Source organism: Agelaius tricolor, unplaced genomic scaffold, assembly GCF_023055355.1.
Source record: "Agelaius tricolor isolate 1412-34295 unplaced genomic scaffold, bAgeTri1.0.p SCAF_1, whole genome shotgun sequence".
Taxonomy (NCBI): Eukaryota; Metazoa; Chordata; class Aves; order Passeriformes; family Icteridae; genus Agelaius; species Agelaius tricolor.
The window spans coordinates 75,655,591-75,682,877 of NW_027269261.1; the positions used below are offsets into that span (position 1 = coordinate 75,655,591).

General features: G+C 44.4%; 1 protein-coding gene and 1 long non-coding RNA gene across 3 annotated transcripts in view; both read left to right on the forward strand.

Annotated features, from left to right (window-relative positions):
- The first annotated feature begins 3,050 nt into the window (after positions 1-3,050).
- Positions 3,051-11,571, forward strand: OSR1 (odd-skipped related transcription factor 1). Its single transcript, XM_071440287.1, has 3 exons — positions 3,051-3,454; positions 8,826-9,518; positions 10,062-11,571. Exons 2-3 carry the CDS (start codon positions 8,872-8,874, stop codon positions 10,195-10,197), a joined length of 783 nt encoding a protein of 260 aa, XP_071296388.1. The 5' UTR covers positions 3,051-3,454; positions 8,826-8,871; the 3' UTR covers positions 10,198-11,571.
- A 479-nt stretch (positions 11,572-12,050) lies between these two features.
- LOC139596227 (uncharacterized) overlaps positions 12,051-27,287 on the forward strand; it is a 34,489-nt gene continuing 19,252 nt past the window's right edge. For both annotated transcript variants that reach the window (XR_011681280.1, XR_011681279.1), the window contains exon 1: positions 12,051-13,351. This is a non-coding gene — a long non-coding RNA (uncharacterized lncRNA). The remainder of the gene's footprint in view (positions 13,352-27,287) is intronic.

Sequence of the window (27,287 nt, forward strand, 5' to 3'; positions counted from 1 at the left end):
GAGCGCAGGGCTAGCCCTTGAACCCAGAACTCCTTAGAGAGGAGGTGACAAACGCAACAGGCTCCCCACGGGAGCGATGGGGAAATGCCCTCAGATGTTCTCCCCGTGCCCCCTGAGTCTGCTCCTCAAGTGTCGCTGAGCCGCTCCCCCCGGTTCGGGCACCAGCAGCGGCACCGACGGCACCGGAGCGCGGCGGCAGCGCCCGACGGCGGCTCCGGCGCTGCGGGAGCGCAGCGGACCGGCAGTGCCGGTGTGCTGGGTCCGGGATGCTGCTCCCTGAAAACGGGGTGCATAGAACTGGGGGCCTTTGACCTGCAGATACGTGGGACAGGATAGGGACGGGAATGATTCTGGGAAGGGGATACAGGTGGGAAACAGGAATGGGGGCTCCGGTCTCCCCAGTCATCCCACAGGTTTCTCTTGCAACGAATTGGGTTTCGCTGTCACGTCTAAATCCTACAAACGTGGCTAGCTTTGGGAGCAGATGCCTTCACTTTTCACAATTCTCTTGAAGTCGTAACATTCCTAATCGACAGCAGATCTTCGCTGAGGAAAAGCGCAGCCTATTCCCTGCGTGTCAGATTGGTTTTGTTCCCCGTTCCCCGTATTAGGTTCCCCACCGCTGTAAGTTGACATAATGCAAATTAGCCAGGGACATCATAAAAATCCATTCGAGAATAAAGGTTTTGGAACAACATACGCTTCATAACTTAAACGCCATACATTTAAAACAAATGCACTTAACAAGACAGTTAACCTGAAACTTCAGTTCTATCGCCAGTGGGTTGACAAGTCCAAATATTTTTATTTTTTAACAAATACGTAAATATTAGACGACACATTATCCAGGCAGCTTTCAGCTACAGCTTCCAGGAATATTCTAGAACAGAATGATTTGTCAACGATCTGCTTTGATTATAAACTACTTTCGCGTGGGAATAATTTTTTTTGTGTCTCCCTCCCCCGTAGGCAATGAGATCATTTACTGCCACGCATTTCGATGTTTAAGTATTTATTTCAGAATGATAGGGTTTGTACCTGGAAGTGCATGGTTTTTATTTTTTTCCCTCAAAGGCAGCGCGTACAGGTATCGTAGCTGGTTTTGTGCTTACCGTCTCAGCTAATCCGCTATTTCTCTAAAGAGAATTGCGACTTTTGTTTTATTAGTGCATGCACCCACCCTCAGCTCAAACAAGATTTTTCCTATGGGAAAAGATACATCTCCAGTTAGAAGAGCTTATCTGCGGTCTGTGTCTTGGTCTGGAGACACTTGGGAATCTTACATTTGTGTTCAGACAACTGGACTTAAACTATATTTGAAAATGCAAAGAAGTCAGTTTACAGTACCGGGCACAGGATCACATTCTCGACAGGAATGAAAATACGAGGTTTAGGGGTTTGGGTTTTGAAGGTTTTCCCTTTTTTCCTTTTTTTTTTTTTTCTTTCTTTTTTGCTTGTCCGGGGGGATGTTTTGTGTGTTTATTTTTTTGTTGGTTTTTTTTTTTAGTAGGTTTTTTTTTTTTTTGGAGGGGGTTGAGTGTGTGAGTGTTATAATAAAGAAAGAGAGAAAATAACAACACGAAACGCGAGAGAACTGAGGAAGAACTGGGAACGTCTTTGCTTCCCCTCAGCCTCATAAAAAATGCCACTCGTTTACAAAAAAAGGGAAGGAAAATCTCTTCGCCTGCCTGGAGCAGAGTGCTATGTTGGACCACAAATTGTTCATAAAAATAGAGAGGATTTGGGGTTGAAACGGCAGGGCTAGGCTTGCTTCGCCACGCTACTGTCATGCTCTTGAGCACTTATTCTGCAGGATGATAACGTAGTGTTTTCTTGTTGCTGTTTTATTGATTTTGGTTTTATTTGTTTACTTGTTTTTCCTTCGGAGATGGTGAAAAAAAAAAAAGTTGCAATAACAGGAGTGTCATGAACAATAAAAAGACACATGCTTGTCCCTGAGCACGGTACCGTGTTATCCTGACGGATCTGTCTTCGCTCGCGTGCTATATTACCCTGGCTTCTCGGGACAATGTAATGTACCCAAGCAATTTTCTCCCCTTCCCGGATCTAAAGGAGTGTGAATGGATGGATGAATAGAAAAACAAATAACCGAGGAGATTACGGCCTCAGGATTAATTATAAAGCACGTTTAACCTTTTTCTTTCGAGGGTTATTTTGCTTTTCCTGTGTCGCCCGGGCAGTCGCCCCCGGACGTAAGCAAAGCTTTGTGGCTCCTTATCCACGGGGAACCCGCGGAGTTTCGCACGCCGTGGAACCCCTCCGGGGAGCGGGGAGAGACCCTCCCAGCCCGTGGGAGGAAGGACAGGAGGAAGGCACCCAGGTCAGGGGCGCTGGGGCGGAAAGTGGGGATCAGGAGGGATGATGGGACGGGCGGAGGAAGCGTCCTCCCGGGGGTGGACCCCTCACAGGTAAGCGGCTCCCGGGATCCTCTCTGAGGATCTTCTCAGAGAGGCAGAACAACTTGCGATCCCTAAACCCGTCCAGCGGGAGCAGATCCCTCCCTCCATCCTCCTCCCCACTTTTTCATCCTTTCTGCCTTTGTCCCCCTCCCGCCCTCTGGGCAGGTCCCGGTGAGTCCTGTCCCGCGGCTCTGCCCGGCGGGGAGGGGGCGCAGCGCGGCGGCCGGGAGCGGCGCGGTTCGGCGCGGTTCGGCGCGGTTCGGCGCGGCTCGGCGCGGCTCGGCGCGGCTCGCAGCCGTGAGGTGCAGAGCGGAGCGGCGGGGCCGGATCGGCGCAGGGAGCGCTGCCGCGCAGCGGCGCCGGGCGAGCGTCCCGAACCCGCGGAGCTGCGCGGGGAACCCGCGGGGGAACCCCCGGGAGGACGCTCCGCCGGGGGGCCCTGGGGAGATGCTCCGGGAGAGGCTGCGGGAGCGAGGAGCGGGGGAGAGCTGAGAGGTTCGCGGGCTGCGAGCCCCGGGCTGCTGTGCCTCCCGGAGAAGCGGGTTGAAAAGTTGGTTCTTCCCAGCCAGGAACTTTCTCCCCGCGTGCGCATGCCCGGAGTGCGGTGGGAGGTTGAGGGGGGAGCTGGGAGGGGGGGTTGAAATAAGGAGGAGGCAGGAGGGAAGGGATCGGTTCAGTCTGAGCGCGACTGCTCCCGGGCGCGTTCGCACTCCAGCGCACGCAGCCGGCTCCGGGAGCAGGAGCAGGGAGAGCACCTCCGGCCGCGCCGGCCGGAGCACCTGGACACCTGGCCCCGCTCGGATCTGCCTGTACCCGCTGGAGGAGCAGTGGGGTGGGTGGGGTGAGCTGTGCCCCCCCAGGGCCAGCACAGACACTGACCTAGCCCAACCTCCGTTTTTCTTTTTTTTTTTCTTTTTTTTTTTCTTTTTTCTTTTTTTTTCCCCTATTTTTTTTCCATTATTTTATTTTACCAGCTCCAATTTAGCCCAGGATCTTTTAACTGCTGCCAGCGGTGGAGCACAGATCGGGATTAGGTAAATAAAAAGAACAACTCATTCTGTTTGGTTTTGTTTTGCCAAGCCTCGGGGGTTGGGGATATCGATTCAAACACTTCCTTTACTCTACCTCCTTTCTTTCTTTGCCCCCATCCCCTCCCACAATCCGCTGGATGGTGCAGAAGCGTGGATATTGTGGTTCACGTGAGGAAGACTGCTCTCTTTGGGGCGGGCGGAGGGCTGGGGTAAGCCTTCACATGGGTCTCGGATATTTTGATGCTATTTTAAGATTTGTCCTCCCCTTTTCAAAGTTGTGTCTCCCCCCTTGCGGAGAAGCAGTATTTCAAACCCGAGCTAAAAATGACACATACGAGCAAAACAGAAGCCTGCATGTCCTTTACGGCCTTGAACTTCCAGCTTTTCTCCTTTCTACTATTGGCATGTCTTTTCACTTCTTTCTCTTCTTTCTTTATTTCTGAGAGGTTTCTTCTTTTCTTTTTCTCCTTTTCTTGCAACTCCAGCGTTTTAGGATCTGAAAAGCCGCGTCTCTTTCTTCCCAAGGCCATAACAGGAATGAGCCTGATGTTTATATTTGTCTGATCGAAACAAGTTCAGCGCAGGAGGGACTAAGCTTCTCTCGAGGCCGAGCCTATAAAGTGTCAGTGCAAAGCCGAGGATTAGAGTATGGTTGTTGTAGTTGGCTTTTGGCAGGGAAACTATAAAAATAGAGCATTTTGGAGATTATTGTAGCGCCGCAGGAATTGTTCGATAAATCGCGAGCCAGGCAGGAGGGTCCCGGACAGGTGCACCGTAGGTCCAGTCCAGTAAGTCCGGAGTCAGCTGGGAAAGAGGCCCGACCCCCACGGCAGCAGCGCTGGGCCCGGGGCCCCGGGGTGCGGCTCGGCGGCAGAGCCCGGCTGCGGGAGCGGGGCCGGGGATGCTCCGCCGTGCCCCGGCTGCCCCCGGCGCTGGCACCGCAAAGCCTCGCCCCTGCCCGCGGCCGTGCGCGCTGTGGCCGTGGGAAGCGAGGGGGGCAGAGGCAAGAAATCCTCCCTGCGGCCGGGAGAGAGGAAGGACGATGTATTCCTGCGCAGGGGAGGCAGCGGGTATTTCTCTAGGGAGAAAGCGAGGGCGAATGTTGTGCTGGGGGCCTTTCAACACCCGAGGGGATTGCAAAAGCACACGCACAGTACCCCCAAACCTGCCCAAGAACCAGTGCGGGAGAAGGTGAGGAGCTGGCCCCTGCGGCCGGCCCACCCACTCCCGCCGCGGGCCGCGCTCCCGCCCGTGGCCCCGCAGCCGCTGTCCCCCAGGGGCCGAGCTCGGGATCTCGGCGGTTCTGGATAAAGGCTGCCCCGGGCACTGCGGCCATCGCTGGTGCACTCGCCCCCCGGTTATTCTTTTTTATTATTATTATTATTATTTGAGAAACTAAAGCCCATCTCATTCACCCGCGCTCGCAGTGGTGGTCTGGGGAGAGTTGTCAACACCGATTTCGTGATAAAATGTGAATGATGATTTTATAAGGATTGAGCGGAGATATCCAAGGCACACGCTGACTGAGTCCTTCCAGTCCTCATTAATGTTAGTAATTAACTCTTTCACGCTCAATTAGCCCCAAATAAACCTGCTTTAATAGATTCTGCACACTTCATTAATACTTTGAATAAATCTGTGTTGAACAATGCATTTTATTCCTCAAGAGCACCACGCTCGAAAAATGCGGAGCGAAAGGGCAGTTTTATTCCCTTTCCACTTAGTTTCCCAAACACAGATAACTTACAAGCTCAATTTCTCGGCTTTAACTTTAGGAAGGGAAATTTTCTTCCCCTCAAAACAGACAAAATAAATAACCGACCTGGTGGCGAAATGCTGCACACCGATGCGTGCAGCCGAAAGGACAGGGCTATCAGACTTGAAAAAATTCAGGCAAAACTGTGGAACATTTTTTTTTACGGAAGAACCTGATTGCTGTAGTTTGTCGCAAGAATGCATCATTTTATGCCCGCCACTTTATCATGTTTGTAAAAATAAGCAACGTTCTCAGGGTAATTTACCTCCTCCATTCTTCCATGTGGAACTAATTAGCAAACCTCATTATTTATGAGTCAGGTATTTAATGTAACAAATATCCCTTTCAAAGGATACATCGGAAATTGATAATTCAATGTAGAAAGGAAAAATACCGACTAGCCACAAGATTACTTAAAAATCCATTTAATTTCTCCTCTTGCTGTGCTACCAGCAGAAAACCGGGTCTATAATTTTTTTTTTCTGGCGTATAGAGTAGGTAGAATTTAATCTGGAAGGTTAAGATTGAAATGGTTTTAAAACAGTGGCAACTGGACAATAGCATTACCGTATCTTCACTCAGGGCAAAGGGTAAGAAAGCTGGAGACAGATGTAGACTTTCAAGTTTATGATCCTATTTTGCAGGGTAAATTTATCTTGGCATGAGTGGGTTTTGTTTCAGTCAGAACACAAGTGTTTTGTTCTTAATTACTCACCGAGCTACTTTGTGTTAAAAAAGAAAACCACGTACAGTTTTATTGCAAAGGGGGAATTCAAGCAGAGAACTCGCGGGGTCTTCTTCTGTAAAGAAAGAAAAAAAAAAAGAAGACCCGATAACGATCTGTTTACATGAAGCAGAATTAAAGGTGGAGGTGACACCGAAATCAAAGAAACGTTGATCTCTCTGCGGGCAAGTGGGAGACCAGAGAGCTACTACACTGTGAAACACATTCGCTTTGATGTCCCGAAGTGAGGGGACTTTATGAAATAGCCTGCTCTTCATCCATATTTTTGACTATCCCGGTCGTACAGAGCAAAAGTGTAGCTTACATTTCTGGAAAAGTGCCAAAAAACTTGTAGTAACATGAACAGTCTGCTCCTACCTCCTCTTTTCTTCTTATTTTCTCCTCCTCTCTCTTTTTCTTTTTTTCCCTTGTTGTCTTTTGCTTTTTCATCATTTTTAGGATTTTTTTTTTTTTTAATTTAACAGAGCTTCTCTAGCAAGAACCAAAAAATTGCGGGTGTAAGAGATGCTATTATGACCTGACTGCATTTCTCCTTGGTTTGTGCCTTGTTCTTTATTGGGAAAATCTAAAGAAAATTTTTAAAATATTTTCAAGCGAGAATTTACCCATATTGACGTAGTAGATTTCTGCTTATATGTTCCATATTAAGTGTTTTCTAAGAATACAAAGAAAGGAAGAGGGATAAAGATCATTTGCAGTAGCCTGCTTCATGTTTGAGATATCTAGAGCCACCTAGACAGGGAAACGGACATGGAGCCATTGTGAAGGACAGAAAGAGACATTTTCAGGTACCCAGACGAGAGGACAAGAGTGTTTTCTGTGCACTTTGTTCTTGGGGTCACCAGCTGAAGCATTTGTGCTGTGATGTGGACATGCTTAGTGTATAGGCAGCACTAACTAAATAAAAGTATATCCCCAGTAGAGCAACAAAACAGTCTGGTTGGTTCAACAGCCCTAAATAGTTCAGAAAAAACAAAAAAAACAAAAAAAAAACCCCAACAACCAAAAAAACCCCAAGCACAAAAACTCCCACCAAAACAAAACAAAACAAAAAACCCCAAACCCTAAAAAAAATAGAAATAGGGGAAAAAAGACCAAAGGGAGGAGAATAGAGAATATAACGTGTGCATTTTTCAATCAGTCACTATCAGAAATGTATCCAATTGAAAACCAAAAAATGTCACAGTCTCTTATTCTGGGTCATTGCAGTGGAATTCCTCTAAGGTTTGAGTCTCTCTTCCTGCTGCTGATTTATGTAAAGCAGAGTGAAAGGTGGGCCTGGAGTATAGAGCTGCTCAGAGTAAGCTTCTCCCTCTCACACCCTCCCAGCCGCAGCTCCTCTTTCTAGGCAACAGCACACATATAAATCAGATTTGTTTCCCTGGTCTTTAGACCTCTTCCACCAGCAGTTTCCACACCCCCAGACTTCCAGCTCAGAGGGACAATTACTGCTCTGCTGTACTTTGCAGACTGTTTCTCCAAAGGGGCTTAACTCTTCACATGGGGATGAACTCTAATCTGAATACCGTGAGGATCCTGCTGGAGTCCCCTGTGGGGATCTTGTAGGGGAACCTGCCGAGATTTAGCAGGAACCCAGTCAGGATCTTACAAAGATCCTGTTGTGTGGATCCTGTGGGAACACTGCAGCAAACATGTGGGGATTCTGGCAGCAAATAGCCCCACTGAAGGCAAATCCCAGAGCTCACTGAGGGGAAAGTGAGTATAAGTTGAGGACTGTGGAGTAAGGAGGAGGCTCTCTGGGCTGAAGGGATATGATTCTTCCAAAAGCCATGGGTGCTCTCACAGCCACAAAGGGAGGAAGCTGTGTCCCCACCAACAACCCTCGGGAGGCATTCACTGCCAAATGGTTGACAGCAGCCCAGGCTGAATTTTCAGACTGGGCCAGATGTGCCTGAATGCTGCTGCCTTGTAGCATTTTCCCCTCCATCTTGTGGGGTGGGACGTGTGGGGATCTGGCCCAGGAGAGGCTAGGGGCTTGGCAGGACCCTGAAACCCAGACCAAAGGGGTGGCACCCAGCCCAGGGAAGGGCTGAGGCTCTGCAGCTGCTGGTCTTGGGTGCCCCATGGGAAGGGTCTTGCCAGTCCTTGTCTTTTAGCCTTTTGAAGAGCTCTAATTTAGCAATTGCTTAGATTAGGAAGTGGGCTTGAAGCCAGGCACTTCTCCCTGGGAAGAGCAAATGGCATTTCAGGTTTGTCACCCAAATTCAGCATTTTCCTGTTTCTTTTTGCAGTACACAAGAGGGAGGACTTTGTCAGGTATTTTCCCCAAAATGTTTTTTCACCAAAATTATCTTATTTTTCTGAAAGAGGGAGAGCATGCAGTTCTGAACATCCAAGTGCCTCCATCACCTCAGAGGCTTGGTTGAGGCCAGACCACAGGGAGCTGAGTGACCCAGGGGCAGGAAGCTCCTCACCCATCCCTGCGTCACCTCAAGAGACAGGGCTAAATGCAGCTTCTCTGGACAGATGTAGTGGGCAGTATCTCACTATTTTCTAAAGGCTGAGGTCACCTAGGAAGGGATTTTAAATTACTTGGAGATGACTGAGCTTTTTGGGCCAAAAATGGCATCTCGGCTGTCCCCGTGTACAAGATCATTGGAAATCTGCACAGCAGGGGATGCTGCTGAGAAGTGAATGATTGTGGATGCAGTACAACATTTGTGTGCAAGAGAGAGATGGGGAGAGGGAGACTCTGGAGATGCACTCACAGCAAAGACCTGGTGAAGCCTCTAATTCCAAGGCAACTTCTTCCTGTGGCTTTGGAGAGGGATATTGATTAGGGGTGAGGTAAGGTGCTTTGATTTTAATATAAATCTACTTCTTCCTCTTCCCCTCCCATCTTTATTTTCCAGATATTTTCCTCCCCTGTTCCGAAGATCCTCCTCCTGAGCGGCCACCATGGGAAGTAAAACCCTGCCGGCCCCAGTGCCCATCCATCCTTCCCTGCAGCTCACCAACTACTCCTTCCTGCAAGCATTCAACGGGCTGCCCGCCGTGCCCTCCGACCACCTCTCCAACCTCTATGGCTTCAGTGCCCTGCACGCCGTGCACCTGCACCAGTGGACTCTGGGCTACCCGGCCATGCATCTGCCCCGCTCCTCCTTCTCCAAAGTGCCCGGCGTCTCCAGCCTGGTGGATGCACGGTTCCAGCTGCCCACCTTCCCACTCTTCCCACATGTCATCCAGCCCAAGCAAGAAGCTGCCAACATGACCCTCAAAGCCAAACCCCGCTTTGACTTTGCCAACTTAGCAGTGGCTGCCACGCAAGAGGACCACTCTAAACTGGGACAGGCAGACAGTCAGGGCTCACCAGCAGGGCTGGGGTCTTTGCTTGAGGTGACTAAACTCTCTCCAGAAAAGAAACCCACGCGGGGAAGGTTACCATCCAAAACCAAGAAGGAGTTTGTGTGTAAATTCTGTGGCAGGCACTTCACCAAGTCCTACAACCTTTTGATCCACGAAAGAACCCACACCGACGAACGGCCCTACACATGTGATATTTGTCACAAGGCTTTCAGAAGACAGGATCACCTGAGGGATCACAGGTAACTATTTTTCTTTTCCTGTTCTTTTTCCCTTGTGTATTTGTACTCTCCCAGTTACCAATCCACACTCAAGATTTTTATAGGAAAGGTTAAGTACCCATCCAACCAAGAGTGTTCCCTCTAGTTTTTCCTCTGCCCACTGTTGGTGGAAGAGTCCAGATAACTGACAGTGGAAGACATACCTCACTCACTCCATAAAGACAACTTTTACAACCTCCTTTTTACTTCTACATATGTTTTCAGCCTCCATTTGCATCATGTGTCCTCTGCCTCTAGGATCACCCAGAAGTGTCATGAAGACACACAGTCTGGTGACCCCAAAGTAAAAGAGAAGTTCTTTATCCCTAAGAAGGGCACCCTATAACCCTCTGATGTCCCCCTCTCTTGCACACATACATACCAACACTTGCCCAAGAACCACGCTCCAGCACTCTCAATCTCAGCAGTAGGTATAAGAAATGTCCAGCCCATTCTCCCTCAGGTGGCTTGCTGCTGAGTTTAGGCCAGTTATTTCTGATATGTCAATTGTTTTTCTCTCTCTAGATATATCCATTCTAAAGAAAAGCCTTTTAAGTGCCAAGAATGCGGGAAAGGATTTTGCCAGTCCAGAACACTAGCGGTCCACAAGACTCTGCACACGCAAGTAAAGGAACTGAAACCTGCCAAACTTAAGTGTTGAATCTCCATCTTCTATGAACTTTTCCTCCCCTTCATACTTTACACCAAAACTAGAGCAGAAACGAAACTTTCAGGATGGGAGCACTGGACTTTGTGCTTTGTTTTTGTTTCTACTTTAAAAAGGGCAAAATCTGCACCCGTTCAATTTCCCTGTCCAAGCAGTTAACTTCCTAAGTCGTGGGTGAAAAGATTATTTTGAATTGAAAATATACGTGAATGATACAGAGAGTGCTAGCTGACTTGTGTGGCTTTGATAAACTTTATGCCAAAAGGTGGTGCTCACGTGTTGGACAGGAATCTCTTTAAAACCAAACAAAAACCCACAAGACACCCCCAACCAACCCTGCCCCCACCCAAAAAAACCCCAAAAAACCAACCAAAATCGTATCTTCCAAAAGTATTACTTAAGAAAATCCAAACTCTTATTTTATACTTTTTTTTGACTGTATAAAGCTTCTTATTTTTACACTTCAGGAAATACAAAGAATTCCAGAAGACAATTAAGAACTGAAACGGTGGTTTCTCATCACAGCACCATTAAGACAAGGAGAGGGGCAACTTGCAAATCTCATTTGCTAGTTTGTTTTCAGAAAAGAAGAAAATTAATGTTTGGAAATGACCTAAGTCTCTCAAGTGGGGAGTTCTATCATGTGTTAGAAAATGCATCCAGATCTCAGACCCACGCGTTCCTGGTGTTGGGACAAATCAGTGTTCATGGGACATGGAGAACTTTTTTATTACCTTGTGGTCTAGTGTGCTGTGAGGAAGTTTGTAACTTCTGGACTTATTTAAAAAACCCAGAGGAAAGAAAGATGGCAATACGTCAAACTGACGGTATGCACAACGTGGTTTTAGTGGTACTTAAAGTCTTCGTGTGTCCTGGTGTGAGAGAACAAATCTCAACTTGAGAGCGTATTTTTTTAAATGCTGGCTTTCTGAACAGTGTATTCAAATTAAGAGACATTCCAATAAGTTCTGTTTATTAAAAAAAAAAAAAAGTTGTATGGCTGTTTGGCACTTTATGCTGATTATTGGTAATTGACATTTATCACTGGATTGTGTGTGGTTTTTAAGTATTAAAATAAATTGTTATTTTACAGGCAAGTCTGCATGGAATACATATGTGTTCATTTTGTTTCTGATCTCTGATCTCTTCCCTGGTAAACCCTCTTTGTCAATATTCAGAACGTATTTTTTTTTTTTTCTTAGTTAAGTTGTTATTTTCTCAGTGGTTGTTTCTACCGTTCTACCTAGAAAGTCTGGATCTTTTTTCTATGCATTAGCTTTCCCCCTTCTAATTTTCCTTTTCTTCCCTTTATCTTTTTTTTTTTTTTTTGTGTTTGTTTTTTGGTGGTGGTTTTTTTTTTTTTTTTTTTTAGTCCTGACAAAAGTAAACATCTGCGGAGAGTCCAATAATTTTGCCGCTAGTGAGGAAAAAAAATCGTCCTGGGTAACTAAATCGTGGGTATTAGCTGATAAGATTAGGTGTCAGAAGTGTTATAAAACAAATCAGATGAGTAATGGGTGAACTGTTGCTGCTCTCGGTGCCTGGAGGCGCTGCGGGGAGAGACGCCTTCGCACCCCCATTCCCGCGTTTGTCAAGAGAGGCCATTTTTCAGTCACATCTTCGCCCGGTTCCGCGCAGATTTGGGCGGCCTTTGATTCCCGGCAGCTGTCTTAGATCAGAGATGTTTATTCCACTGCGAAGCCTCTTTGGATCGAGACGGGGGAGAGAGCGCAGCGCTGGGGCATCCGCCTGAGCCTTTGAAGCGCCTCTTGCCGCCGTCCTTTCTCGTCCTCTCGGCAAACCCTAAACCTTCCTCCTCCCGTCACAAGTCAGTGCCCCCGCGATAAGAGAAGCCTCTTTTTTTTTTTGCAAATTAGTGACGCGGCAGAGGTGACCTCGGAGCTGCCCAGCGGCTCCTGCGCGGCCGCGGCACGGATGCTCGGCCGGAGCGCGGATGCTCACCGAGCCAGCCGCTGGGTCCGGTGCGGCTCCTTTCGTCTTCACCTGCCTCTTTTAGTAATTATTTCTTTATTTGGTCAAAGAATCCTATCAAGGACAGGGGAAAATGTGCGTTTCTAACTCATTTAGTGTAAGGGGAGGGGGAAGAAACTTCTCTCCCCCTCTTATTTATTGGACAACCATTCCAGCGCACCGTAACTAATGAAAAGGCACTTGAAAGGACGGGCTGCGGACCCACCTCCAACGTGGGAAGGCCCTCGGGGAGCTCGGGATGCGAAGTGCCGCCTGTGCCTGCACCCAGCTCCGGGGGCTGGGAGCACGGGCAGAGTTTGAAGCCGGCTTGCTTCGGCTTTGCTTCCCACCCGCACTGGCTTCTCACGCGGCGAGAAGGTTTTTGGTTTTGGTATCCGAAAAGCAGCAAGTGAGGGGTGCGGGGTGAAGTCTGCAGTAACCTGCAGGCAGCCGGGGCCGGCCCTGCGCGGGAGGAGGGCGGGACGAGCGCGGAGCCCTGCGCGCCGCTCCGCTCCGCTCCGCCGGCATCTCCTGCGCGGAGCCCGGCCGGAGCGAGGAGCATCCGCCGCGGCGCTGGCTCGGGATGTTTGCTCGGCAGCTCTTCTCGGAGGCAATTTGAAGGTGTCGTCTCCCGCGCCTCTCCGCGGTCCTCCGTGGGGGTTTAGCGGGATTGCCTTGCACAAGCCCCGCAGGAGCGGCCGCCTTTTCGCGGCGTGGGTCGCTGCCCCGGAGCGCTCCGTGGGACACGCCAGCCGCCCCCGGCGTGCCCGGCTGCCCCGCCAGGGGCATCGCATCCCGCGCCGCGCCGAGGCCGGACCAGCAGCCCCGAGCATTGACACGGCGTTAAGGGCAGCCTGAAGGCTGGGTGGTTCATCCTCCTCCGTGCCCTTCTAAACGGAGAATCAGAGAGAAAATCCCCGATGGACTTCCCCGTCCCTGTTCTGTCGCTCCTGGTACCAAGTAAGGGAACAAGGATGCACCCGGGATCCTGTCGCCGAGCGAGAAAGTAAAGGGCACTGTCGCTCGGAACCAGGTTTTCAGGGGTTGTAACTACGAGGCAGAAACCCGAGTCGGGTCCACAGGGAGAGAGGAAGGGACTCAGGTCACTCCGCTGAGGCTTTCCCACGGTCGCTCCACCGTCTCCTTAACACCGGGAAACCGAAACACCCGTGGTGAGGTAAGAAACCGTGTCAGTAACCGGTTCCTGGGAACCATTAGAGCTGCGGGGTCGCAAAGGTGGAGAAACCACTCCTCCCAGCTGGGCATGAGAAGCGTTTCATTTGAAAAGCTGAAGCTTGGTGATCTGACTGCCAAGAATTTCTTGGGATCTGCATTTTTATGTGCAATTAAAAAGAAAAAGAAAACCTCCAGAGCTGACATAATTGGAAATACAGATGTATTAAAACTACGTGGGCATGCTGAGCACAGGATGCACACACAGCCTCTCAATGCCACTTGTACTACACTTAAATGTGTGTGTATTTCCTCTGCCCAGAAAGCCACTTTTGCCCTGGTGCTAACAAAGGCTATCTATCTGGTCATGCTCCCAGCTGCATGGGGGAACAGTTCGCCTTTTCCCTCCAGCATTTTGAAATTTGCTAGGCAGTATCAGTTCAGCAATTCCAAGGAAAGCAAAGTAAAGATGAAATCATGAGTCAGAAGAGATAAGTTGTACTAAACCCCAAAATAAATGAAAGGAATTAGAGGGGAAATGTGCCTTTTGAATCAGGATCACAATTTAAATGATTAATTGCCTTCCCTCTCTTTCTTTTTCTTTTCTATCTTTGCATGTGTTTTAATTTGACATTCATGCAGTGAATAAAACTTACTTAGGCCTCTGTCTGCCAATGGAGAGCTGATTCTGTTTTCACAGTTGCTTTAAATTTTGCATTTTCATCATAAAAACATCACTGAATGGGAGTTTGCAAGAGTAAAAAACCAGGCACCTGACTCTAGTTGCCCCTTCCTGCAAGATCTATAAGGAAAACACAGATTTTTAGATTTTAATTTTTTTTTTAACCATTTCCAGTTACAGAAGGAAAACATAAAGATATGTTGGCACATCTCTTGCTCTCTTTCCCCCTCTTTGCATTCCAGTCATTCTTTTTCTGCCCATAAACTGTTAGTACTCCGCAAGAGCCTGATTCTGCACACCCTACTAAGCCTGTTTTCTTGTTAGATGCAGGAAGAAATCCTGTCAGATGGGGTCTTCAGTGTACATCCATGAAACGGAGCAAAAGCTTCTCTCAGAATGTGCGCTGGAACAGCAAATAGTTACTTTTCAGCTGTGGATTGCATGTGCCTCTGAAAAAGGGACCACAAATCATTGGGTTTTTAAAGGTTCTGCATGAGTTGTATATTAATCCCAGTTTCCCAAGGGATGGATTAATCCCAGCTTCCCAGTTGTGTGGCTAGAGACAATGTGGATGGGGTTGGGGGCAGGGGGGAAGCGAGATGGGGAAAGGAGAGGGAAAATAAAAGATATATCACAGGAATACATGGCCTAAGTGGCGAGGAGCCATAAGTAGTTTCAATACCTTCTCTACCTCTGTCACCACATGTAAGCTGAAGTAACTTAGGCTCCCTCTTTCGGTTTCTTCATCTGTAAATTGGGGGTAATGCTGCTGATTTTGGTCCCAGGAGACTTGGCACACTCATGTAGAAATTCCTGCTCAACCCTCAGCAGTGAAAGGAGAAACTCCAATTTGTCTGAGGGCAACTGAAAGCAGGGGCTGATCTGGGTGATCTAATGGGCTGTGGATGACAAATTTATATTCACGTGTAATTCTTTTCCAGCCCTGGCAGTTTTGTTGAGAGATGGAGTCCTAGAGCCCAGTATGCTTTTCTTCTCTACATTCCTATCCAGTGACTACACAGGAGGAGTGGCATGGGCCAAATTCATCCCTGGTGGGACTCCAATGACATCAGTCATCTATATAGGAGTTTTTTGAATGAAGTCAATTGGGTTTTACAAGGACCAAGTTTGGCCATATGCATATTTAACTGCTCAGAGAGCTGCAGCAGTGAATGAAGCTTCCCTTCCCTCAGGAAGAATCACTTCTCAGTCTGGGAGACACAAGCAAAGCCATTGACTTGTTTTTGCACAGTCAAGTTTACCTTATTTAAACCCAAGGAGTGGCTGAAGTGTGCTCAGCATCTAGCAGAACTTCAAAGAAACAGTAGCCTAGCTGCTGTGAAATGTTCCCAGCTTTTGATGGAGCTCTACATTTGTCCACAGGCTAAGTGCAGGTCCTACTGATCCCCAGCAGACCCGTGTCCATGCAGAGGGCAGGCAGGAGCACCAGCAGGAGGCCTGTGAGCAAAGCAGTGGCTTCAGCACGGGGCTGTATCGGGCTGTTCCCTCTGCCCTTTATCAGACCTGGCTTTTCCAGGGTCCCTGTCATGCCCAAATGTCTCTGCCCCTTCCAAACTGTGCAAAGTTTTGACTGTGCAAAAACAAGTCAATGGCCCCTTCCAGTTCACGTTTCCCTCTATGCTGCTCTCTGGGGCTACCAGTTACACCTGATGAGAATGTGGTAAATCACTAAAAAGGGGCATTCTGTCCTCCACCTGTGACTTGGCTGCTGGTGCTAACTCCCCTTACACCTTACTCCTATGCTTTACTGGAGTCTGACATTGCACCAAACATACACAAAAGTTTATAGTAGCATTATAGTTCCTGACTCAGTGGCTTTTGAAAAATAAACCAACAATCTGATCAGTGATTACGAAAAGTTTGTCTACAGAGTTTGTCACCACTAATCACTTAAATTATTTGCAAGGTCAGTTCATTTTGTTTTCTTATTGCATCTTGTAAGGAACAGTAAATTTGAACATCTAGAGAACTGTATTGCTAAGTTTGAGTAGAAGAAGAAGTGTTCTGGTCATATGAGGGACCTCAGCTGTTTCCCAAGGGATGAATGTCATGCCTCTTTTCCTGATTTCTAATGTGCCTTCTGTCTTTGTTAGATCTTTGAGTGATGGAAGTCACATTTAATTTTCAATATTTTTTACATTATTTGTGTGTAATAAAGAAATCTGAGATTATGGGCTTGTCATCTCTTTTACATCAACTTGACTGAATCAAACAGAGCTATTCTAGTTTTATAGCTGAAGCTGTGAATTAATAATGATTTTGCTGCTGCCACAAAACCCATACTATTGAGACCAACTATCACTTTTTTGTCTACTTTTAATTTTCATAAGTTTTATTTTACCACTTTGTCTTCTGTCACTATTAGTCTATGTCATTTAGGAGAGAGGAAAAAAGAAAGTGTTACTAGCTTTTCAACAGGATATATCAACTTGTACTAGAGACTTGATAGTTTTTGGGTTTTTTTCCTTCTTCACTCTTTATTTCTCAGGTAATATTGATTTTTTAAAATTCACATTTCTAATACTTCTTTTTCTCATCTTTTTTCTTCCTCAGTCTTGATAGAATTCATGTCCTGCCCATATTAATCTGTGTTTCTGCCTTTTATTCAGGTCCATTTTACTTTGCCTACATGCTGCTGGAACTTTATTTTTATTTCCCACATCACTGGATCTGATGACTCTATTTCAATCTGACCTTTTTTTCTTCATCAAGCTCAAGTAAGTCTTCCAGAACAAAATTCACTACAAATCTTTCTTTTTGTAAGTCTCTGAATTCATCTCTTCGTGGTCTTGCTTTCTTCACTTGTTTCAAACAACCTCATAATTTCCAGCCTTCTCTCATCATGACACCGTTTCTCTTTCTGGCCTTTTGGTTTCAAACTGGAGCTGCTCAAATCACATTTTATGAGTGAATGATTAATCTATTTAACAATTTTTTTATCCTTTCAAGGATTGTCCAGACACAACATGGCTTTCTTCCAAATGCATGTAAAGATATTTCAGTTTATATATGTCTTGGAATTTCTTTAGAGGCTTGCTTTTTATCTATTCATTCTCCAGGAGTTCAGTACTAGGCTAAAAAAAAAGAAGTCTCAGGTACATTTTCAGAGAAGAGAGGAGGAGAAACCTTCCCAGTTAGAAAATATAAAAATAGGTAAAAGCAGATCTCATCTAAAGTTATATGACGTAGGAGAGGTCTGTGTGCTATTTTGGGAATAGCTTCATCTCAATGAGTGTGTTCCTGACCCTACTGTCCTCCCTCATCTGCCATAGCCCTCAAGGCTGGACAGACACACATCCAGAGGGAGGACGTCACTGCATGGCAGAGAACAAAGCAGGATGTCAGCAATACACAGCTGCACAGGGCCGTGGGACTCTTCCTCCTCCCAGGAAAAGTCTCTCTTCAGGCTCTTCCATCTCATATTAGTCGAACTCTCAAATCTCAAGAATAACAATTCCCCATGTTTCTTCCCAAACTTACACACACTTCTGAGGCCACCTCAGTGTTCCAGGCACAGCCACCTCTGTTCTGCATGTTTTCCTCCTTCCTGGATGTCTCTGCTGCATGCAGAGAGCACCTGCAGCCTCATGCTGGTGCCTCTTCCAGTCTGACGTTCAGCTGGTCTCACTGGGACCTGCTCAGGGGTTGCTGTAGCTGGCCACACTGTCATGAGGGCTTGAGGATGTATTTTTGCTTGTGAGTTGCATTTCGTTGTAACTGAGCATGGTGATAGGACAGCTAATTCTACACTTTTATTTTTGTTTTGGAATGGTTTGATCTGAAATTTAACAAAATTCTTTATTTTTTCCCAAGATGGTTTTTTTTCACTTCAGATGAGAAATTTTGTATTATGAGTGAAACTATATTGGCTACAGGCTGGCTTTTCCCTAGGTAAGATAGGTTCTTTTCCCTATCTCTTTGCACAAAAGAAACTGGGTTTATGTAACTGTTCTTGAAAGGGACAAAAGATAACATCATCTGTGGCAGAAGGAGAAATCACAGACCATCAAGAATGTGCCACTTTCCATGACTTCTCTTTGAACTGCCAGTTAATTCATTTGGTGCCTATTGTGTACTTATTTTTGTGTTCCTCCTTAAAATGCACTTTGCTTGGAAAATTACTTCTCTAACACTTTACAAACATCTCTGGCTTTCACCACCCCTTAAGTGTATTGCTGGGTGTCTACTGAACATCCCGTGAATTGCTGGATACTTCTGGTATGTCAAATTTAGACTGTGTGGTGAAGGCTGCCCTGAACAACTCTGAGCAGAGTGTTGGCTGCTGGTCATAGCAACCAATAAATAATTAAGAATCTGGATATTTGATGATACTTAAAGAAGGATGACTCACCCAGCCCTCTACTGTTGATTTCTTCATTAGCACAGACTTAGATCCAGGCCAAGAATTGGTTTTCCCTTATGCTTTTATTTGGTGACCACTTGGATATGACTTAGGAAACAGTTAGTGTCTCTCCAGCAGTTGGGAAATGTTTATTTCCAGCTGTTTATTTCCCTCAATGGATTAATAAGTCTATGTCAAAGTGCTGCAAAAATGAAAACTAGATTTTCAAAATGGAGAAGGAACAAAATTCACAGAGACACAGTGTTTTCACCAAACTCCCTTTTTTCTGCACCTCAGTGTTTAAATGAATGGTCCAGTTCCTTAGATTTCCAATGTACCTAATCAAGCATATAAACCATATGAAGGGTAACAAAAGTAATTCCCTCCACTGGAGAGAACAGAAGGGGAAACCAGATAGAGTTGTTGATATTCTGGAACACAACCTTTCCACTGAACTGGTAACAGCTTGATTATCACATTATGGAAACAACACTAAGTTCCTGCAAAGATTTCACTCAGTATAAAACAGCCAGCAAGAAGGACTCAGTGATTCGTGCCTTTTACTCAGAAACTGTCATCCACAAAGTCTCCTTCTCTTTTCCTCTGGCACAGAGTTTAAGTCTTAAATATAGTTTCAGACTTTTGGTCTTGTTTACTGACGTCTCGTATTCCTTACCAGGTGGGGATTTTTTTTCTTCTGAGTTTGGGAGAAATATCTTTTATACAGTTATCATGATTTTAGCAAGACAGGCATTTTATCCCTGGGTGGATGGAATATACTGTCCTGTTCTCCTGGGGTGCAGGAGATTTACCAAATTCCCTTCAACAGCAATCTTGCAAAAGTAGAATGAGCACAGATAAAGCTGATCATAAGGACAAAGCTCTCATTACCACTGGCACTCCTGTGAGAGCAGCAATGAGATGCATCAGAAGGGACTGAATGGTGAATGAGAGAACAAGTCCCTCTTCTGGGCAATTCCATGGCCAAACAAAGAAGCAGAAATGTCCTGCCACTGTGGACAATATGGAAGAAAAAGATCAAGAGAGGCTTGACTAAACCTGGAGGTGTGAACAGGGATTTGAAAGTCAGAATTCCAAAGCCAAACTTCTAAAATTAACATACAAGCACCAAACTCATGGTGTCCCAATTTTCAGAGATACAAAGTGCCAGAAAGTCCCAACTAAAGTCTTTGTTGGCTGCAAGTGTTTAGCATTCACAGCATTGATTTTGGAACTTAAGTTCATGATTGTTGGTTTCAGTAGAGTACCCAGTTTATAAATCACTCCTTGCATTTGGACCAGTGTTTGTAGATCTCCAGATGGAGAAGAGTGTGACTCAAAGGTGGATTTGGCAACTCCAATATGCTTTAGGTCAAACATCTGTAGGGAACATGTGTCTGATTTCCTTACAACTTCATTGTTTCAGTAGATGGTGTATCCAGTGCAATGTTATATCTGCTACTGAAATAGCTGAACGCAAATACCACGAACCTCTGGGAAATTTTTGTTAATAGGAAAATAATCTAAAACAAATTCATCTGGTTATACAGCCAGGAGAAAAGAAATGAAAATAAAAGGAATTACTGATCCAACCAAGTAGGCACAGAAATGAAACCCCTCTAGGATTTTCTTTTTTAGTTTCTCCAACTTCCATTAATTTAACGAGCAAACTAGGTCAGCAGCACAGTCTTGTTATGCTAATAAATGAATGCCATAGATTCACTAATGCTAAAATGTCCAAGCATTCAGCATCATTTGCTGCTTTGCAGAGGGAGCTGTGGCACAGCAGCTCTGTCTTTGGCTCCAATTCTAATTCAGACACTGAGCCGTATGAGTCAATGTAGCAACTGCAGTAATGAAAATCCAGCTATGGAGAAAGCAAGCTGCAGTACCACAGAATAGCACTTAGCCCTTTTCTAGCCAGGGTAAGAGAAGTCATGTAAACTGAATTTTAAGTTCCTACATTTGAATTTTATGCTGATAAAAGACTGGGAGGTCAGCCTGAGATGTGGAAAGTTTTGTATCAGGCTCTCCATTACAATACTGATGTATTTGCTTGTACTCTTCAGTAAACTTCAATAGTGAAACATTGTAAAATCTACAGAAAGTTCTGAGATGCTGTTTTCTCCAAGTGCTGTCCCTTTGTGGAAGGAAAGTTTATTAACTGTTAAACTGGTTATCAAAAATCTCAGTGGACCAAGAACTGATGATAGCTTCATGTAGTAGTATTTTATTTCTCATGTGGTAGGTGGAGATCTCCATGGGGAACTCCATGTCCCTCTCTTATTTTCAGTTTTTGCTGTCAAGGTATACAACAAGGAAAAAATGCAAATAAATGCATTTGAATTAATAAAGCTATAAATCAGTTTAATCCTTAAAAAGGCTGTTTTCCTGATCTGGATTCAAAAACTTATTGCAGAATAACTTCTTGGAACACAGGTAAAAAGTTTTACATAACAGATTGAAAGTGAACAGTTTACAAAAAGTTCAAATGTTCTTTGCAAGAAAAATGGGCATATTTATATAAACAAAAAATGCATTGCAGAAATGTAAAAACATGTAGAAATATAGCTTAAATATATTTAGGATGAAATTATTCACTTTATGGTGATATTTCAACACTATCTAGAATACTGTAGTACTTCTTCTGCCTAGTCTTATAGGCATAAAAAGGACTTTTAAAACAGCATATCTTGAATTTATAACTTGTACTTTTGATTGAAAAAATAATAAATTGGACAATGAAAGGTGGTTAAGACATACTGAGTCTGGCTCTCTATTTCCAAAATAGTATTTATTCATTTTTGGGGTTTTTTATGTTGTTGCTCTCAGAAGCAAGAGCTACCAAATCCTGTTGAGAATATGAACTACTCTTGAGTTTGGCATTGCTGAGGGCAGTAATTTGTGTCTGAACATACATGTAAGAATAGGCACATGCATGGCTCCTTGGCTGCTTTTATGTACCATTCTTGACCTGTGGGGAACTTGTGTAGATGGTAGAGCTTATAGTTTTTCTCAGCTATTTCAGGAAAAGTTTCAAGACTTTTTGGATCTTGGGAATGATTAAGCCTTCAAAATGCTGACAAGCTAATTGAGGAAGGTAATCTTAGGTTTAACTCTTCCACCTTTTCTGCTGATGTGAAGTGAGGATTGATCTGCCAAAAGGAAATTTGCTACAAAATGGGCATTGGCTTTAAAATTGTGAGTTAGTTGTACCAAAGGTTTGTCTGATCACTTTATGGTATAGACCACCTCGTAATATTTCAATTTGAGAACTTTTTCCTGTATTCTTTAAATCTCTTTGTCATGGAAACATTTCACAGTGACAACTCAACCATCCTATATTCACCGTGTGACATCAATGTTTTAGATAGCATGTCTTGAAGAGACAAAAATCAACAGCATTTGTGATCTAGGATGAAGTAGAAAATGAATCAAAACACTTAAATCAAACCAGACACTCTTCTTACTTAGCACTGATGCTTGTGTGTGTGCAGCATATGAAGCCACATAGTATGTGGCTTTGTGTTTAAGTCCATAACTTAGATGCAGCCATCTGTAACAGAAGTTTGGCAAAATTGGAGAAAATAAAAATGTAGTCAGAATGTTTGTTTAAAGCATAATACAAAATTAGTCAAATTAATGAACAAATATTTACTATATGAGAGTATTTTAGTGTTTATGTTGTCCAAATGATCTTTGCTACATAAATTGTGTGTGGACAGCCAATATTTGCTTTTCAAACTGTCACTGGCCAGACTGGCTGCCTGGCAATATTCCTTTTTCCTGATTAGATGTGTGAATAATATTTCCAATTAATATTTTTGCAGTTCTGGGTTCCATGAATATTCATATATGACTCCTTTAAATCTGGTGTCTGAATTCATTATGCCAGCAAAATTCAAGGAAGTTGTGGCTTGATGATATTAATTAACAAAACCAGCAAAAGGATATTTCTATACAAAATGAATTGCAGTGTTTTCCCCAGCCTAACACCCAGACACTCATCCTCTGGTAATACACAATGAAGATACTTATAAAGAAATAAATATACATAAATAAAACAATTGAATTTTATTTCCTGCTTGCAAACTGTTTGTGGGTGGCAGTTTATTCTCTTCTCTTATTCCAACTGGGTCAGATTCAAGTTGGACTTGAACACAGTTTGCATCTTGCCCTTTTTCTTGTGAAATTTGGGAACTTGCAGAAAGGGGTCATCTGGCAGGAGAAGGAGTAGTGTTTAGAGTAAGACTTTCCAACAGAGGTGAAGCTTAACTCACTGTACTCATATGGTGGCTGGATGGCACTTGGCTGCTCCTCTCATGCCAGTGAATCAGAAGCCAGATGTCTTATTTTATTTTTCTTTAATTCCAGACACAGAGTAGTGTCTTGCCAGGGTCAAACAAATATCCACGTATCCAGAAACAAAAATCATGATCATGCTGAAGGGTTTACAGTTTTAATCCCAATATAGCCGGATGGAACGTGCCTGGGCTCGTCTGGCCCTTGCTGCTTGACCAGAGGCGGCAGCTGTGGTGGTTTCACCTCAGAGACACCTTTGGCTGGCTGGATGCTGCAGCTGGGTGCATGGGACCAGTCCAGGCAAGCAGGAGCTCAGGTTTACCTCTGGCAGAGAGGCTTCAAGGCGAGGTGAAGGAAAAGGAGTCGGGTTCTGCTGGAGGGTTTTGATCCAGAGCTTTATTCCAGGCACACAGGCCTCTGAATGCAGCAACAGCTCCAACAGAACCACGAACCGCGTGGCTGCTGCGTCTTTTAACCCCAGGGAGAGGGGGAGGGCAGGGGTAGGGGTCCCACCAACCAGGTAAGGGGGGAGTCTCAGGGGGCAAATGGCACCGGGATGGCCCAATGTCCCCAGGGCTGAGAGGCATCTTTTGAACTCTGCCAATCACTCGATACCCTTGCTGGAATGCCAAGATTGACAGACAGCACTCAGCAAGGGGGCAAGGGAGGGGAAGGGAGAGGGTATTGGCACACCTGGGGAAGGAACTGCGATACTGAGACAGGCTATTACATCACACCACAACATACAGTCAAGTTGGAATGTCTCAGAATCTATTTTTGAGTCAATGTCCACACTTGAGCTTTTGTTGCAAAAATCAGTTTGAGGAGGAGGATAAAATACTTCTACTTAAATATTTTGACATTTTCATCTACATTATATGCAAATAGAAATTGTTCTACTTAATTTTTTATAGGTGTTCTGTTGACACGATGTCTGAGTAGGCTGGCATGAGTTATATGTCGCACATATAAGTTTATTATTTCTTGCTATTGCAAAGGTTGAATGGTAAGTTTGAGCTCTAGAAAGCCCAGCTTCAGTGTCCTGTATTGCCTTAAGGGTAACATCCAAACTGCTCATGGCTGTTGGCTCTTTAGATAACATGCTTCTGAAGCTACAAAAGTGCCAGCCTGTGAAGTGGCTCAGGGATGGGTCTCTTGACTCTGAGACTTATGAATACACAGTTAAAATGAACACTTAAAGTCTTTGTTTATACAACAAAAACATCTTATTTCACACGTTGTTAAAAAACTACCAATCTTACGGATGCAATAATTTCAACCTTTTGTGATGTCAGGGGGACAATGTTTAAAATTGGGAATTATAGCTGTTGTATCATGAATGTATTCCTTAGGAAAAAGAGCAATGCTTTTTATACCCTCCTGATAAAAGGAAGTCTGGTGGAAGCTTCATTTGGAGTCCTGTGCTGTGATGGTTTGGTGTGGTTGTGGAGACAGGCCAATGCAGTGAGAGGGAGAGGAGGCTTCCAGAAGATAGAGAGGAAAACAGGCCAGGTATTTTTAGAACAGAGAACCAACAATAGGGATGATATTTGCTCAAAGAAAAAATTACCCAGCAGTTCAATAATCACCACAGTTTCTCTGGCAAAGGATTTGCCTCACTCTGCTAGGCAGAGTTCCTTTCACTACATCCAAGGGCTAGAAGACTTGGATAAGGGAAATGTCACTGCCTCCTCCTTCCCAGGGAAAAGTGCTGTCAGAAGCTGTCCTGCATTTGACAGTAAATTGACTTGGACACTAATGTTAGTTTCCTGTCTCTTCTGTATTTTTCTCCACAAGGAGATAGATAGCACCAATCTGGGTCTGAATACTCATTTGAGAGCCCATTTACGGATTTTTTCTTCCTCCTATATGTGGTCCTGGGACTCTGGCAAATGAATTTTGAAGTTCCTGTCTTGATCAAAAGTGTACAACCACATGAATGTTGAAGTCCATCTGAAACCTGGAGGTTTTGCTTTGTTTCTGGGAGTTTTAGTGCTAAGAGACTGGATAAGAAAGTAGAGGGAGAGGCATCTCTTCTTTCTGGAGAGTCAGAAATAATCTTTGAATGATATTCCCCTATTCATGTGGGCTGTTAAAACATGACTGAGCCCAGATTTAAAAAAACTTCTGCAAAATTTATCCTTAGAATGTTCACCCAGTGGGAGAGAGAAAGACCTCCTCCCTAGAAAGACATCATACACTGCTGTAATTGGCAACATGTGCATTTGACACACAACCTAAAATTAAATTGACATGTCTCAGGGATTCCATCTGCTGTCAGATCTAACCTACCACAAACTGAGCAGCAGAGCTAGACTCACTCAGAGCCTCTGTCTCTCCCCTCAAGCTTCAATGATATGATAAAATAGGAGTCAAGGCACAAGGTTTCTCACCATCTTTCTGTTAAGTATTCTGAAGAAAGATATGATCATCAAGATGAGTAATAATGGCTGAAAACTTAGAAGTCCACTGTGTCCTGTGTGATGCTTTCTTACCATTTCTTACATCTTCATTGCTGATGAAGGTTATTGGATGACTGATTCACCAATTGCATGACTTTCCATGAAAATTGTTTCTAGAAATGGACTTAACAAAATCAAATAAAATAGGTTATTAATGAGAATTAAAAGAATGGCTGGTGTCTGAAGGAATGCACAAGTCTGTAAGCCAACAGAATGACTTCTAAAGCAAATATGACAAGATCAATTGTGTCAAACTCACGGATTAGAAACCAAAAAAGTCTCATTGGCCTCAATCATTCATTCTTTATGGCTAAAATGGCTCATGGTAGTGAGCACTGTGCTGCCCACTAGATCTTCATTTTGCTCTGTGTTGTCATAAAAGTGATGTCCACATGAATAAAGACTGATATATTGATTTAAAACTGAACAGGAGCAGGCGTTTGCAGTTCATCTGTCACTTACAGACAGAAAATAAATTTCTTGACTTAGCAGATAGTTACATTTAAAATATTTTTTCACTGTAATAGTAATCCCTAACTATTAAAAAAAAAACAAAAACCAAACCCAAAGCAAATTAATTGGAAAAAACTGTTTATCACAGCTGAGCATTCCCAGAAGGGGAATCAATTTATATAAACATGCTAAAAATGACCTATTTATGAAATGTTATGCAGAGCTGAGAAGAGAACCACAACAGATCTTTATCTTATGTTCACTGTTTTAGAAGCGCAATGGCTGGGTGAAAGCTGAGGCTGGCTATTGCATATGTTTTAGATGTGAATGTCAAGGTCATCTAAAATCTGTTGCCAAAGCCACTGTGACTGCCAGCAAAATGTAAACTAATGTTCCAGGGCTCTTATTATATGCTTAATATGAATATGCTTTCCTTTGCACATGAATCACAATGAATGCAGCAAGTAGTTGATCCTGTGAAAGTCACAAAACACAAATGTGAATGAAAGAAACCATCATAAATAGTAGATGTAGCCCCTAAGGAAAAAAAAAAAAAAAAACAAAAACAACACAAGAAGGCTGTCTTTGTAATTTAATATGTGGTAATACTCTATTAAAAAAGTTACATAAGTATGTATATAAGCAGATTTATTTTTTATGCAGTTTAATCTAGTAAATTAGTACACATGTCAGAAAAATATTTGAAAAGCCCAAATATGGTGTGCAAGTTCTATTTTGTCCATAAAATGTCTGTCACCTTCAGAGAACTTTCCACAGACCTCATTTGTCTTCCAAAGAAGAAAATCCCCATGCAGTTGAGATCAATTGCAAAACTACCACAGAAACCATCAGAGCAGCAGTTTCTCCCAGCCTTAATTTTAGTAGGCATTTACCAGGATTCCTTACACAAGGACAGCAGTATTCCTCTTTCACTAGGTGAGAGTTAACCATGCATGCTCATGTACACTTAAGAAAGGCTGAGAAGGTATAAAACAGCCTCCTTCTGTCAGGACTTTTGTGTAACAGGTTGGCAAAGTTCAGTTACATCATTTTCTCCTCTCCATTAGTACCCAAGAGATGCAAGAGATGCATTCAGAGCTCCTTGGGAGCTTGGGCACGTAGTGCAGAATGCTCGATGTTGGGAGTGGAGCTGCCTCAGGGATCATTCAGCAGCTCCTGGTCTGTCTGCACTGGTGTTCCTGGTGTTGATGCAGATGTTTCTTCTGAACACCTAGTTACCACAGAAAACTTTAGGTCACACAGAAGTACTTTATCATTGCTGGAAATTGCAGTGCTCAGTCTCGAATTCAAAAGTTTCCCTAAAATCAGTGCAATAGTGAGGCAAAGCTTTAAGCAGCATCATTCCAAACCTACGAAATTAGAACAACTGGAAACATTGACAGGGAGTAAAACAATTTTCCAAATGAGAGAAACACATACAAGTTTAGGAAAGAGCAAGATATGGATTGTTTAACAGTGCCCTGTAACATTTATGATGTTGCCCAGTAGCACTGCTCTAAGCTAAGACAATCACCGTATAAACATGGATATTTCTAAGAGTGTTAGCTTTATTCACTGAGGAGCTGAGTGAGAGATAGGGGGAAGGCAGACATAGCAAGGAGGAAGGGAGGGGAAAAGGCTGACAGAAAAAACAAGGAGAGTGCCAAGGCAAGGAAGA